This window comes from Chiloscyllium plagiosum, unplaced genomic scaffold, assembly GCF_037043375.1.
Source record: "Chiloscyllium plagiosum isolate Xiang-an unplaced genomic scaffold, Cpla_swu_hap1 HiC_scaffold_39, whole genome shotgun sequence".
Classification (NCBI taxonomy): domain Eukaryota; kingdom Metazoa; phylum Chordata; class Chondrichthyes; order Orectolobiformes; family Hemiscylliidae; genus Chiloscyllium; species Chiloscyllium plagiosum.
The window spans coordinates 21,130,051-21,144,362 of NW_028270177.1; the positions used below are offsets into that span (position 1 = coordinate 21,130,051).

The 14,312-nt window shown below is 39.6% G+C and overlaps 1 protein-coding gene across 3 annotated transcripts in view; it reads right to left on the reverse strand.

Moving 5' to 3' along the window:
- The window catches only part of galk2 (galactokinase 2), a 121,224-nt gene that overhangs the window by 72,095 nt on the left and 34,817 nt on the right, over positions 1–14,312 (reverse strand). For all 3 annotated transcript variants that reach the window (XM_043677417.2, XM_043677418.2, XM_087981247.1), the window contains one exon: positions 5,922–6,065. In XM_043677417.2, the coding sequence (XP_043533352.2) occupies positions 5,922–6,065 (144 nt within the window). The remainder of the gene's footprint in view (positions 1–5,921; positions 6,066–14,312) is intronic.

Sequence of the window (14,312 nt, forward strand, 5' to 3'; positions counted from 1 at the left end):
TTGACCTTGCTGGGAACATTTTGTTGTTATGCTGGCACCAACGTCCCCCAAATCAAACTGCTATCACACAAGATATTCTTCAGTATCTTTTGTCTAATGAATTATCATTATTTTATATATCAAAAAACATTTATCAAAACTCCTCAGAACAACCTAAAAATCCACATACCTAAAATTACGTTAGTCCAATTGAAACACATTGTTTCTGCATCAGTTCTGTTGTCCTATTGATAGCCCACCCATGCCTAGAGATGTTGTATGGAGTTGCTGACACAAAATACAATTGAGCTAAACGCCATGAAGTAGGACTGACTTCTAACTAATGTAAAAGGGTACTGGGGAAAAAAAAACAATAGTAAGATAACTGGACAAATCTGACCATATATCATGCAATTCCCCTGATGGATTATTCAGACTGACATGTGCATGTAACTCATTTGGGTGTACCACAGCCATTTTATTCAACATCCATTTTGAAAAGCACCATTTAAGTTTTGCCAGAAGGTAATCATTTTGACTGGTAACATTTATCCAATGTTTGAAACAGAAGAAAATTACTTTGGCTTTCATTGAAACCTGTGAAAATGCATTTCTTTGAAATTTATGGCTGTGCACCAATCTCTAGAGCACAATGTCTGAAAGGTAGTTGGCAAAGTAACCACCATTCCACAACATTCCCTTTTTAGGAATTTGTTTCTAAATGAAGATGGATCAGAATCCTGTTGTATAAAATCATCATTTCTCCTTGTCACTCAGTCTCTCCTCTTCAGAGAGTGTATAACTATTTTTTCCTTTCATTTAACATATTTTCTTGGAGGAAACCCTGAAACAGTAACTATGCCCTTTAATAGGAAAGTGGAAATGTCTTTACAAATCATAACAGCAATTTGCAATAGCATACCAAAGGTTCCAAGTATTTGGCACTTTGATTTCAACGGAGAATGCAGTGGATTAACAATGTTATTGCATATTTATTTGTAGTTATTCACTATGTGCCTTTGAAAATAAATCATTCTGAAAGATGGTACCCAATGCACTATGATCCTTTGGGGTTAGGACTAATTCCATTGCAGCAATTCTGCAAATGTTCCTCTGAAACTGGTCCAAGAGATTGTAAATGAGATTCATATTGTAAAATATAAAAGACTGAAAGAAAATCGTAGTACTATAAATAGCACAGAGACAGCTTCTGGAAAGTTTCATCTTTTTACAAGACAGGTTACTCTAAGTTTAAAGTCATAACTTTTTATCCCCATATTTAAATGGTGATATGGCCTTTTGCCTCCCTTCACCAGCTTGAGAATCCTTGCACTCATTACCCTCAACCCCATCCCACCAAATTCGCCTGTACACTAACACTGACTGATTATGCAAATCTCCTTCCTTTGCCCTACCATTGGCAGCCTTGCATTTAACTTGCTATGCTTCAAGTTTTGAAAATCCCCAATCACCCATGTCTATCAATCTCTCTTCCCTCCATCAAGACTCTCCTCAAAACCTACTTTTCTTCCTAAGCCTTTGGTCATCCCACTAGGTATTGGCTTCTTTATCTCAACATCCAATTATACATCGATGAAGCACTCTAAGCTACTTTTCCAAATTAAATATTCCATATATAATTCTGAGATTTTGTTTTACATTACTGCTTCATTTATTTCCAAACGGCCTTTGGTTTGGTGTTTTGATGTAATTAGTGATCAATCTTTGTCATAATCACCAAGACCATTTTCTGTTCAAACCTCAAGGTGATGAATTTATAGCAGTTCTAGTAAAGCCACTGGAAAACCTCACAAAGGTGAATGGCTAAGTGAGAAAAGCCATCATGCTCTTCTACATACCGTATCTCTGGTTAATCACATTGTTTAAATTTTAGTAGTCACATTTAAAAGTTCACAAAGAAATGAAAACAGCAAATCATTAATTCATGGTAGTAAGAATGCACTTTACAACGGAGAGAGAATTTTGGCATTAAAGAGACCGGCAACTCCAGCAAACTTTGAGTAATACATAAGTTATGGATAGGAAAAGATGTGGGATAATTTCCCAATTTTCTCGCAGGCAGGTGGGACTAATTTAGTTTGGGATTATGTTCGCCATGGACTGGTTTGCCCGAAGGATCTGCTTCCGTGCTGTATGACTCTATGACTCTTCGCTGATCCCAACAAAAGGTAATCTAGAAAAGGAGTGTCTCAATGCCTTGACTGCTGCAGCTTTAAAAAAACTGACATACAACAGTTTTCTTCTAAGATTAAATTAAAAGAAAGGATAAATGCTTATTTCTAACAACACCAAAATTAATATAACAGGAAGATATTAGACATCTCTAGCCCATTTCACTTGTGCCTATAGTATCATTGGATTCCATTGTCTATACAATGCATTGTTGGTAGATGTAACTGACAGAAAATGGAGAATAAATGACATCTCATCAACATTCCATCCAGGAGCAGACTCCTGACTGTCTATACTTGAAACTCCTTCTTCATGGCACAAGCAAGTCTAATAGTCATTGACATTTTAAATGTCTTCCAGTGAAATTAGAGCGGTTATTTATCAACATTTAAGAAGGCCATTTATATTTTAATGATTTTCCAGAGATCTGCCCAGACATAAATTTAGTCCCTGTCTGTGCAGAAACTACAAAAGAAATCACCTAACTTTCTGAAGTCCACTTGTGAATGCAGGTGTCCATATTCTATGCTATTTTCTAAAAATGAAGTGTCAGTCTTCCAATAAGTTCCACAGGCTTATGATGGTACCATGACAAATATGAATCATTGAATTAAACAGCACAGAAAACAGACATTGATTCTATCATGCCTATCTCTCCTCTTTGGAAGGACTAGCAAATGAGTCCCACTCACCTGATATTTTTGTCCCTTAACATATCAAATCTTTCCTTCAAGCAATTATCCAATTCCGTCTTGAAAGTTATCACTCAGCATCCTTCCACCATCCTTTCAAGCAGTGCCTTTCACATTGCCAAAATTCACTACATTGGCCCAGTGGAACACAGTGACAGTGAATAAGTTTAAGATTGATCTTCCCTATTTGCTAACTGAGCCCTATTCACATTCACTTCAGAAAAAGAGCAAAATATCAAAACAGAAGTTTAATGATCTCAAGTTATTCAATATTTCCCATTTCCAAGGTATGATGTAGACTGTGTAATTTATATATATTTTTAATATCATTTAAGTTTGGATTTATGAATTTTTAATAAGTAATCAATGGGCTTTTCTGTGTTTTAAGAGTTAATGATGAAGGTATTCCTGTACCACGCTGAATTTTTTTTAATAGCATCTTGAGTGAGTAAGCTTCAGAATAAAGGGTATTTATATATGACTTATTTACAGAGAGTATACAACTGAACAAGTACAATAATTGTGTATCAATGTTTCTGTCAGACAATTCTGTGACTTATTTTTAAGCTTCAGGAAAACTTTCCCTCCCATAGACTTCTGACATTGAGTGCCCAACAAGTTAATCACCACAGACCCATAGCTTTCCATGGCTCTTCAATGTGTCAGACTTATGAAAATCTGAACTGGAATATATACTGAAAATGTTTTTTTTCTTCTGGACCAACTATCTAATGGAGGTATATCTAACAAAATTCATGGCCCATATTTTGCCTTAAACAACCTCAAAGAAAGATTCCCACAGAGATCCAGTGTACTCTGTGACACAGTTTTCCCTTTTTCCAGCAACAGTATAAATATGGAGCTAGGTCAACAGGATGGTTTGCTTTGCAGCAGCAATGATGTTGGCAAGCAAGTATGCAGCCAAACACATGGAAGTATTTACACACAGCGAACTAGGAAGTTAAACATCCAATAAGCTATCAAATTGAGTTGTGCAAAGTGATTGATATAAGCAATGGTAAAAGAAAGAAACAAGCACTTGCCTAAGAAAGAAAATCACAGACAGTATAGACCAACAAAAATCTAACCGCTACATTGCATGCTTTTCTTGAAAGTAACAACATTCCACTGGTTGCGGTGATGATTTGTAGTTTAAATGTTTTCAAAACCAAATGTTGCAAGTCAAAATAATTGTTCTTTTCACAGGCTCCACTTGAGATTTTCTTGAGGGCCACATTTTGATTTGGGGCTACTTGGCAGTTTCTCGGTGCTACTTTTTCAAACTCGCTAATTTGTTTGTTACATGACGTCATCGCATGATAACAAAACTTTCTGTATTTGTATTATATATGGGGTATTTCAGACTCTCACAGAAGTAGAGTTAGAATAATTCTTCAATAATTATCAACTATCTATTAAACTGAAAAGCACAACACACAAAGTATTAATTTCCTTTGAGTTCTGAGGAAGGGTCACCAGACCTGAAACATTAACTCTGATTTCTCTTCACAGATGCTGCCAGATCTGCTGAACTGAGCTTTTCCAGCAATTTCTGTTTTTATTTCTGATTTACAGCATCGATAGTTCTTTCACTTTTTATTAATTCCCTAGACAGCACGGTACTTGAATTGATACAAGGCAACAGGCATAAAACTGTTCTCACTTCTTTACAGCCTCGCTCAGCCGCAGCTTTGGAATCTCACTCTCTGCCAAAGCACCTTTTGCAGTCTTCTTCTTCTCCCTTACATCTTTTACAGAACCCTCCTTCCCCCATATCCATCTCATAACTCTTTCTTCCACCACATCACTCTTGCAGCCTCCTTTTCTGCCAATCTTCCCTTGCAACCTCCTTCTCATTCCCACACCTCTCACAGCCTCCTTCCTACCCACTCACACCTCTTGTAGCTTTCATTCTCTCCACACACCTTCCTGCAGTTCCTTCCCGCATACCTCATCAAACCTCTTCTCCATCTATACCCCTCTTATGGCTTCTTCTGCCCCTATTTTGCACGCTCCCCCAACCCTCGAAGTCTGTTTCTCCCTTCACAAACACTACTGCAGCCACCTCTGACCCTGCTGCTGCCTTCACCTGGTTCACGTTTTCAGCCTGCAGATGGAATTCTCAAATCCAGCAAAATGCCCTTAAGGTCTTGGAAATGGTGTCCTGTCCTGGCTAAAATGCCAGAATCAAAGACTTCCAACCATCACATCAAGATACTATTTCACTTAACAGCATGAACAAGATCAGAAAAGATCATGTGAGGAAACTGTTAGACACAATATATTTGGCTGTATTAAGTTAATTAATGTTCAATCAATCAGTTATTATTAAAATCAAGTCGAAGCCAATCCACTTAATTGGCTGGACGGCTGGTTTGTAATGTAGAGTGACACGAACAGCACAAATTCAATTCTCACACCAGCTGAGGTTACCATGAAGGATTCTCCTTCTCAATGTCTCACAGACACAGATAATAATGGTAAAGGGGAGATATATGTGTAACATTGGTGTAAAATGTTAGCTGTGAAAAGAAGAAAATGGGAGCTCTCTGCTGAGAGCAAAGCTAATAAGACACCAATAATTCACAACTGGGGATGGTTGGTAATGTAATAAAAATGCAAAGTAGAGGTCATATTCTAAAATTGTAGAACTCAAAATTCCATACTAGTTACTATAAAGTGCATCAGTGGGATATTAGAGAACCAGATTCAAAACATTAACTGTTTCTCTCTCCATAGACACTGTCAGATCGGCTTAGTTTTCCAGTACTTTCCATTTTCATTTCAGATTTCCAGCATCCATACTATGTTGCTTTTACTTTAGTGACTCTATTTGGATATACACCACCATATTTTCTGCGCAAGTTCAAAAATCTCTTTTGAGTAAACTTTCATGTTCTTATTTCATCTCATAATTTTTCTGCTACTTCTTGTACCTTGGTACTTCTTGAATCCTTTCTATGTCAAAAGCAGTACATAACTGCCAACTGCTGAAAATTTGCCCAATGAAAAGCAACATTCATTTCTGATACATGAAACAGTATAGACAGATTTTACCTTTGATAGAACCTTCTGATTAGCAACCATTGTAACGAGACCTGCACAGCAAACCAATGCACTGGAGCTAGAGAGTCCTGAGCTGGGTGGAACTGACCCATCCACCACACAGTTCATTCCACTGGCAATGATGTCGAAATGTTCCTGAAAAAATAATTTGTTATGAAATAAATGTGCGTGTCTATGTAGATAAATCAATAATACTTCCTTTTTACTTTGAATTGAATACATGTAATTTATTAAACATATTAAAATACAGCCTACAGCAGCTGAGAAATTATTAAATGCTTATGTATAGCAAACAGAAGGAGAAATGGAGAAAAGAGTGAAAGATGGAAATGAGATTCAGAAGAATAAACAAAAAATGAGGAAAAGAGAACAGAATAAATTGAATTTAGAGATCATATGTTGCTTTTGTTTATCATAAATTTACTCAGGATAATGTTGATGGCATTTATTATTCTAGCCAATGTCCTTCAAATTCATATTGTCAATAAATTCTGTGTTAAACAACAACAGACTAACACAATATTGATAGACCATAACACAGATTTTAAGGCACTTAAGGCACTATGGGGAAGGCCTAGTGGCTTTATTGCTGGACTGTTAATCCAGAGACCCAGGTGATGTTCTGGGGACCCCGGTATGAATCTTGCCACAGCACATGGTGGTATTTGAATTCAATTTTAAAATCTGGAATTAAGAGTCTTATCATGACCATGAATTCATTGCTGGAAAAACCCATCTGGTTCACTCATGTTCTTCAAGGAAGGAAGCTGCCGTGCCTTCCTAGTCTGGCCTACAAGTGACTCCAGACCCACAGCAACATGGTTGACTCTTAACTGCCCTCGGAGCAATTAGGATGGGCAATAAATGTTGCCTAAGCCAGAGATGCCCTCATCCGGTGAATGAATAAAAAAAAAATACTTCCAACATACATACAACTGTGTGCTTTATATACTTCCTGCTGGGTACTCTCTAAAACTTGATGTCGTTTACCCACCCCTACACCCCAGGCATGGTCATTACATAGGCTGTTTTCTCTGCCCAACCTATTTTCACTCACAACATGGTCTCCATCAGTAATTTTTCTCTCTCCCCGGCTGACCATTATCCATTCTTTTGTTTGCTCAACAGCTGTTCTCTCTCTGGGCTCCATATCCACCTTTCATTCCGTCCCTTCCCCTTCCCAGCCTCCAGTTATTCCTAGCTACAATCATGTTTCAGAAGGGATACTGAATCTGCAAGTTGACTCTGCTTTCTCTCTGCAGATGCTGGCAAACCAGTTAATGTTCTCAAAGATGGTCAAACAGCCATGTGTAACAGATGGTGCATCAGGTGGGTTTAGTTTAATTTCACAATAGCAATGCATTGGGTAACACAAAGTTTCTCCAATTCACTCTTATCACTGGACCACTGGAGACAGCTATTTGGTATCTTTTCAAATTGTGAAGGATTATATATTTCCATTGAAATACTTCTCAACTTGTCATGGTATTCACATAAGCATGAGAGCGGAGAGGGAAGACAAGCAGCAAGGGTAGGGTTTGAAAAGGTAATTTAAAGTGAATAAGAAATATGTTAAGTTCTTCCACGTTCTACCACTATTTTGAAAATAAAATCCTCTTTCAACTTACCTTGTTTCATAATTTTACACATTATGCTACATGATTTATATAGCATCTACTGATTTGAACTCTTTTATATTACTGCAAAGAGAAGTTTGTGTCCTGCTAAACTTTGTATACCAAGTGTGTCTCCTGGGGAATCTTTAATCTTGAATTGTTATAACTCAAGTTATACTCTGGGGGATCAAACACAGCTGCTGCACAGAATCTCATACAATTTCTCTAAGTCAGGGTTCAATTCCAGATACTGTGGAGCACATCATAATAGTTGACCTATGAAGTCTCAAAAAATCCTAAAAAAAGGGGGTCAATTGTATGCTATATATAAAATGCATATCACTGGTGGCCATTGTGAAATGTGAAGAAAGCACTAGCAAATTCATATTAAATACATATGGCTCATTTTAATGAATTCATTAATTCTAGATGGATACCTTTAACTACAATCAAAACATTTCACAGGCTGTCATGTTAATTGGCTTCTGAATCCGACAGAAGTGTCCATCAAATTCATTCAGAGTCATTTTGGTTATCATAACATGGATCCTGCTATGCATCAGATTTAGTACTTTCAATTTCAGAACTTTCACTCCACAGCAAATCACTGGATAATCTGCATCTTTTTAATTGTGATGATAATCACTAATAAAATTTCAGTTTGGGAAACTATACAAAATATCAAGCAGGACAACATGCATATTTCCACTATTTATGAAGGGATTTTCTCCAAGATCCATCCACTCCATCCGATACAAACAAGATCCTTGAATGGCTTCTGAGGTATGCATCCAATGGTTAAACTATAGATTGTCAGACTCCTGGTATAACTGCAACTGGGCGTTACCTTTATTCCAAAGGCACTTCTTGATCTCACTGGTGATATGGGATCTGAATGTATCCCACACTAATAAGCTGTGATCTTTGTGTCAGCCACTATATGTTATTGGTTATAATTTCATCACATCCTCATCCAATCAACTTATCATCATAGACACATACAAAAACTCCTTCAGGGAACTTGACGTTTGACCTGGTTTTACATTTGAAAATTTACTTTTCAAATTTAATTTGAAAATAGAATGGCTTTAATTTTGTTCTGTTGGCCATGCAGAAGAGTACCACATAGATATTGTCTTCTCATGATGATTTTCACTGGCAAAGCTTCTGAACCTGTCCACACCACAGTCAGCTGCTGGGTAGAAAACATTTTATGGACATTTCATCTATATTGCCAATATAGAGTAATTGCCTTTGCTAATGTCTAATGATGAATCACCAGAAACTGGTAATTTTGGCATCAAGGTCTTTTGGTAGTCTCTGAGCATCTTGATTCATTCCAACACTAAACATTTTTGTTCCATCAAGCTGCAACGCCTATGAACTGTCGCTCTGAAATCTTCGTTGAAATCAGAGATTGATTTAGCCCAGTTAAGCGCACATGTGCACTGTATTTATGGTGACAATGATTCTGACATTTTTGGAGAACCCATTCAAATACATGCTTCCCAAGATCAGAAACTGCTGAAAAAACACAACAGGTCTGGCAGCATCTGTGGAGAGAATGCAGAGTTAAGTTCTGAAAAAGAGTCATGAGACTCAAAACATTAACTCTGCTTTCTCTCCACAGATACTGCCCGACCTGTTGGGTTTTTCCAGCAATTTCTTTTATTGTTTCAGATTTCTAGAATCCAAGTTCTTTGTTTTACTTCTCAGGTCTGCGGTTGGTCCTAATGTCATGGGGCACTTAGCCTTGGGCACTCTTGTCAGGGCAGATTCCTTCTGCTTCTATTCTTATATGGAAGCAGACTAAATACCTTAGTGACCTAACACTAAACTCCCTTGCAACAGAACAGTGTTTCAACAAGGAAGCAAATGCTATGGTTTTTAGCTTGCACTCAGTTAGTACTTCATTACGTTTGTTGCAAGACCAGGGTTTTGTAATTCAGCACACGTAGTACGCTCTGTGGATGTTTCTTTAAATTCCATGCATCTCCTTAGCGACATGGATTGTATCACCTACTTGATTCCATTTGCCAACTTATGAAGTGAAAGAAACATGCATCTCTGAGGTTGATTCCTAATGTGAGTACACCACTCCTTTGAAGAAGCAAGGCAGGGAGGAGGTGTGTGCTTACACAATGGGTATAAACCTAAACATGATTTTTGGAGTTGAAAAATGGACTCTCTTATGTGTAAGATATACATGTATATCTATAGATTTCACAAATTTATAGTCAGTGAAGTGCATAAATACCTTCACACTCATGTTGAACCACAATAACAATGCATACTTAAACATCCCTCCGGAATCGCCTTTAATTTATTGAAAATAGGCAAGTTTTATTGTTTATCCATAACTCTGACCACCATTATCTGTTTGCACCAAGTGAACTGACATTACATCTAAATGACTTTTTTCCTTTTTGTAAAATCAAATGGCAAGACACACTCGATACTGAAGTCTAACCAAAGTGTTTTACAGACTGACAATCACATCTTGCGCTTTACACGGAATGCTTCCACTACTGATACTTACTTGGCTTTTTTTAAAAACACAAACCTGGTTTAGTATGAATTTACACAAGTTTCTTTCTCATGGACTTATTCATTTGTGTTGTGCAGAATTGAAGATGCCATGTTTTATGCTAATATGGTTTAAGTATGCTCCATGTGTATGTGTATCCAGTCAATCTGGGAATAAGATTTTCAGATGAACAAAACAATCTCAGCAGGCTATATCCAAGGTCGACTTTCTAACAGGCTTCTAGTTCAGACCTCTCTTACACTGCTGGTTTTATTTGCACCTCATTGGCATCTATACGTTCAGTGCCTAAGGTGTTTAACTTGGGAAATTCTAAAATTCCTTTCCCACTTCTACTCCTTCTCTTCCTTTATAATGTTCTTTAAAATATATCTCCTTGGCCAAATCACAAGCCTGATTGAGTTTTTTGAAGAAGTAACAAAGAGATTGATCAGGGCAGAGCGGTAGATGTGATATATATCGACTTCAGTAAGGCATTCGAAAAGGTTCCCCATGGGAGACTGGTTAGCAAGGTTAGATTTCATAGAATACAGGGAGAACAAGCCATTTGGATACAAAACTGGCTCGAAGATAGAAGACAGAGGGTGGTGGTGGAGGGTTGTTTTTCAGATTGGAGGCCTGTGACAAGTGGAGTGCCACAAGGATCGGTGCTGGGTCCACTACTTTTCGTCATTTAGAATCATAGAATCCCTACAGTGTGGAAACAGGCCATTTGGCAATACAAGTCCACACCAACCCTCCGAAGAGTATCCCACCCAGACCCTACCCTATTACTCTACATTTCCCATGCCTAATGCACCTATCCTACACACCCCTGAACACTATGGGCAGTTATCATTGCCAAATCACCTAACTTGCTCTTCTTGAAATGTGGGAGGAAACCAGAGCACCCAGAGGAAAACCATGCAGACACGGGGAGAATGTGCAAACTTCACACTGACAGTTGCCTGAGGTTGGAATCGAACCTGGGTCCCTGTGGCTATGAGGCAGCGGTGCAAGCCGCTCAGCGGTGCTGGGCCGCCCTAAATTATATAAATGATTTGGATGTGAGCATTAGAGGTATAGTTCGTAAGTTTGCAGATGACACCAAAATTGGAGGTATAGTGGACAGCGAAGAAGGTTACCTCAGACTACAACGGGATCTTGATCAGATGGGCCAATTGGCTGAGGAGTGGCAGATGGAGTTTAATTTAGATAAATGCAAGGTGCTGCATTTTGGGAAAGCAAAACTTAGCAGGACTTAAACACTTTATGGAGTGTTGCTGAGCAAAGAGTTCATAGCTCCTTGAAAGTAGAGTCACAGGAAGATAGGATAGTGAAGGCAGCATTTGGTATGCTTTCCTTTATTGGTCAGAGTACTGAGTACAGGAGTTGGGAGGTCATGTTGCTGCTGTACAGAACATTGGTTCAGCCACTTTTGGAGTATTGCATGCAATTCTGGTTTCCTTCCTATCAGGAGGATGTTGTGAAACTTGAAAGGGTTTAGAAAAGATTTACAAGGATGTTGCCAGCCTTGGAGGGTTTGAGCTATGTGGAAGAGGTTGAATAAGCTGAGACTGTTTTCCCTGGAGCATTGAGGCTGAGGGGTGACCTTATAGACATTTATAAAATCATGAGGGGCATCGATAGGATAAATAGACAAAGTATTTTCCCTGGGGTGGGAGAGTCCAGAACTAGTGAGTACAGGTTTAGGGTGAGAGGGGAAAGATATAAAAGAGACCTGAGGGGCAACTTTTTCACACAGAGGGTCATATGTGTATGGAATGAGCTGCTGGGGAAGTGGTGGAGGCTAGTACAATTGCACCCATTAAAAGGCATCTGGACGGGTATATGAATAGGAAGGAGAAAGTGAGGTCTGCAGATGCTGGAGAGCAGAGCTGAAAATGTGTTGCTGGAAAAGCGCAGCAGGTCAGGCAGCATCCAGGGAACAGGAGAATCGACGTTTCGGGCATAAGCCCTTCTTCAGGCATGAGGAAAGTTTGTCCAGCAGGCTAAGATAAAAGGTAGGGAGGAGGGACTTGGGGAAGGGGCGTCGGAAATGTGATAGGTGGAAAGAGGTCAAGGTGAGGGTGATAGGTCAGACTGGGGTGGGGGCGGAGAGGTCGGGAAGAAGATTGCAGGTTAGGAAGGCGGTGCTGAATTCGATGGATTAGACTGAGACAAGGTGGGGGGAGGGGAAATGAGGAAACTGGTGAAATCCGAGTTCATCCCTTGTGGTTGGAGGGTTCCTAGGCGGAAGATGAGGCGCTCTTCCTCCAACCGTCGTTTTGTTGTGGTCTGGCGATGGAGGAGTCCAAAGACCTGCATATCCTTGGTGGAGTGGGAGGGGGAATTGAAATGTTGAGCCACAGGGTGGTTGGGTTGGTTGGTCCGGGTGTCCCAGAGGTGTTCTCTGAAACGCTCCGCAAGTAGCCGGCCTGTCTCCCCAATATAGAGGAGGCCACATCGGGTGCAGAGGATGCAATAGATGATGTGTGTGGAGGTGCAGGTGAATCTGTGGCGGATATGTAAGTTTCCTTTGGGGCCTTGGAGGGAGGTGAGGGGGGAGGTGTGGGCGCAAGTCTTGCACCTCCTGTGGTTGCAGGGGAAGGTGCCGGGAGTGGAGGTTGGGTTGGTGGGGGGTGTGGACCTGACGAGGGAGTCACGGAGGGAGTGGTCTTTACGGAATGCTGATAGGGGAGGGGAGGGAAATATATCCTTGGTGGTGGGGTCCGTTCGGAGGTGGCGGAAATGACGGCGGATGATGCGCTGAACATGAAGATTGGTGGGGTGGTAGGTGAGGACCAGTGGGGTTCTGTCCTGGTGGCGGTTGGAGGGGCGGGGCTCAAGGGCGGAGGAGCGGGAAGTGGAAGAGATGCGGTGGAGGGCATCGTCGACCACGTTGGGGGGGAAATTGCGGTCCTTGAAGAAGGAGGCCATCTGGGTTGTGCGTTTTTGGAACTGGTCCTCCTGGGAGCAGATGCGGCGGAGTCGAAGGAATTGGGAGAATGGATAGGAATAGGAAGGGTTTGGAGGGATATGGGTCCAGTGCTGGCAGGTGGGACTAGATTGGGTTGGGCTGTCTGGTCGGCATGGACGAGTTGGACCAAAGGGTCTGTTTCAGTGCTTTACATGTCTATGACTACATTCATGCACCATCCTACTTTGAAGGATCTGGTTGTCAGAATGCCTACAACTTTCTATTCCTCTGTTCTTCTGAAGAATACGGCAATCCTTTGATTTTTCACGGAATACACATTTATAACACTTAAAACAAATACCCAATATTTTTCTTCTCAGTTTTCATGTTCCCTCACTATATATTGGCAAATTTTGAGGCAGCTATCAGCTTATCCACCTCAATAACTTACGTAAATAGACAAATGAAGTTCCAGTACAAATCTTTTTGTCAAGCCACCAACTATATATTGCTAATTTAAGAAGTACGTAGTTAACTCTGCACTGTCAAGCAATCCCTTCATTCATATTGTCAATTTAACACTAAAGATGTCAATGTTTCTGTTCTGTGAAAAGTTTCACAAAAATTCAAATATATCACATCTGTTGTATTAATTTTTTATAAATGGGTGATAATGTTCTCATATTTGATTAAATAACTCAAGAATCTGCTTCAAATAAATAAGTTTTCACTTCCACAACTGATCCATACTTTTCCCAGGTTTTCACTAATATTCATCACTGATGAACCTAATTAAACACAATTATTTAGCTTATCTCCTCTTATGAACAGATGAAGAGTGTGTAACATGCTCTATATCCCAGTTTATAATACAAGCTCTGTGATAAAATATTTTCAGAAAATTTACAATTAGGACTTTTATTTTACTACTAACATTTCTCAATATTTCAGTGTGTAAACCGTCCAGATTTGGAATTTAAAGAAAGCTAGTCTAATGGCAACCATGAATATCGTAAAAACCTAACCAGCCCACCAAGGCCTTTTATAGAAGGGAATCTGCCATCCTTTCCTGGTCTGGCCTCCATGCGACTCCAGACCCACAGCAATGCGGTTAACTCTTAACTGCCCTCTGAACAGTTAAGGATAGGCAATAAATGCTCGCCTAACCAGCGACGCACACATCCCATGAACAGAAAAGAAACTTCGCGAATTTAAGTTTCATTAATCCTAATATAATAGAGTATAAGACGTAGGAGCAGAACTCAGCCACCTGGCCCAACAAATCTGATCTACTACTCAATGAGATCATGGCTGAAATAATG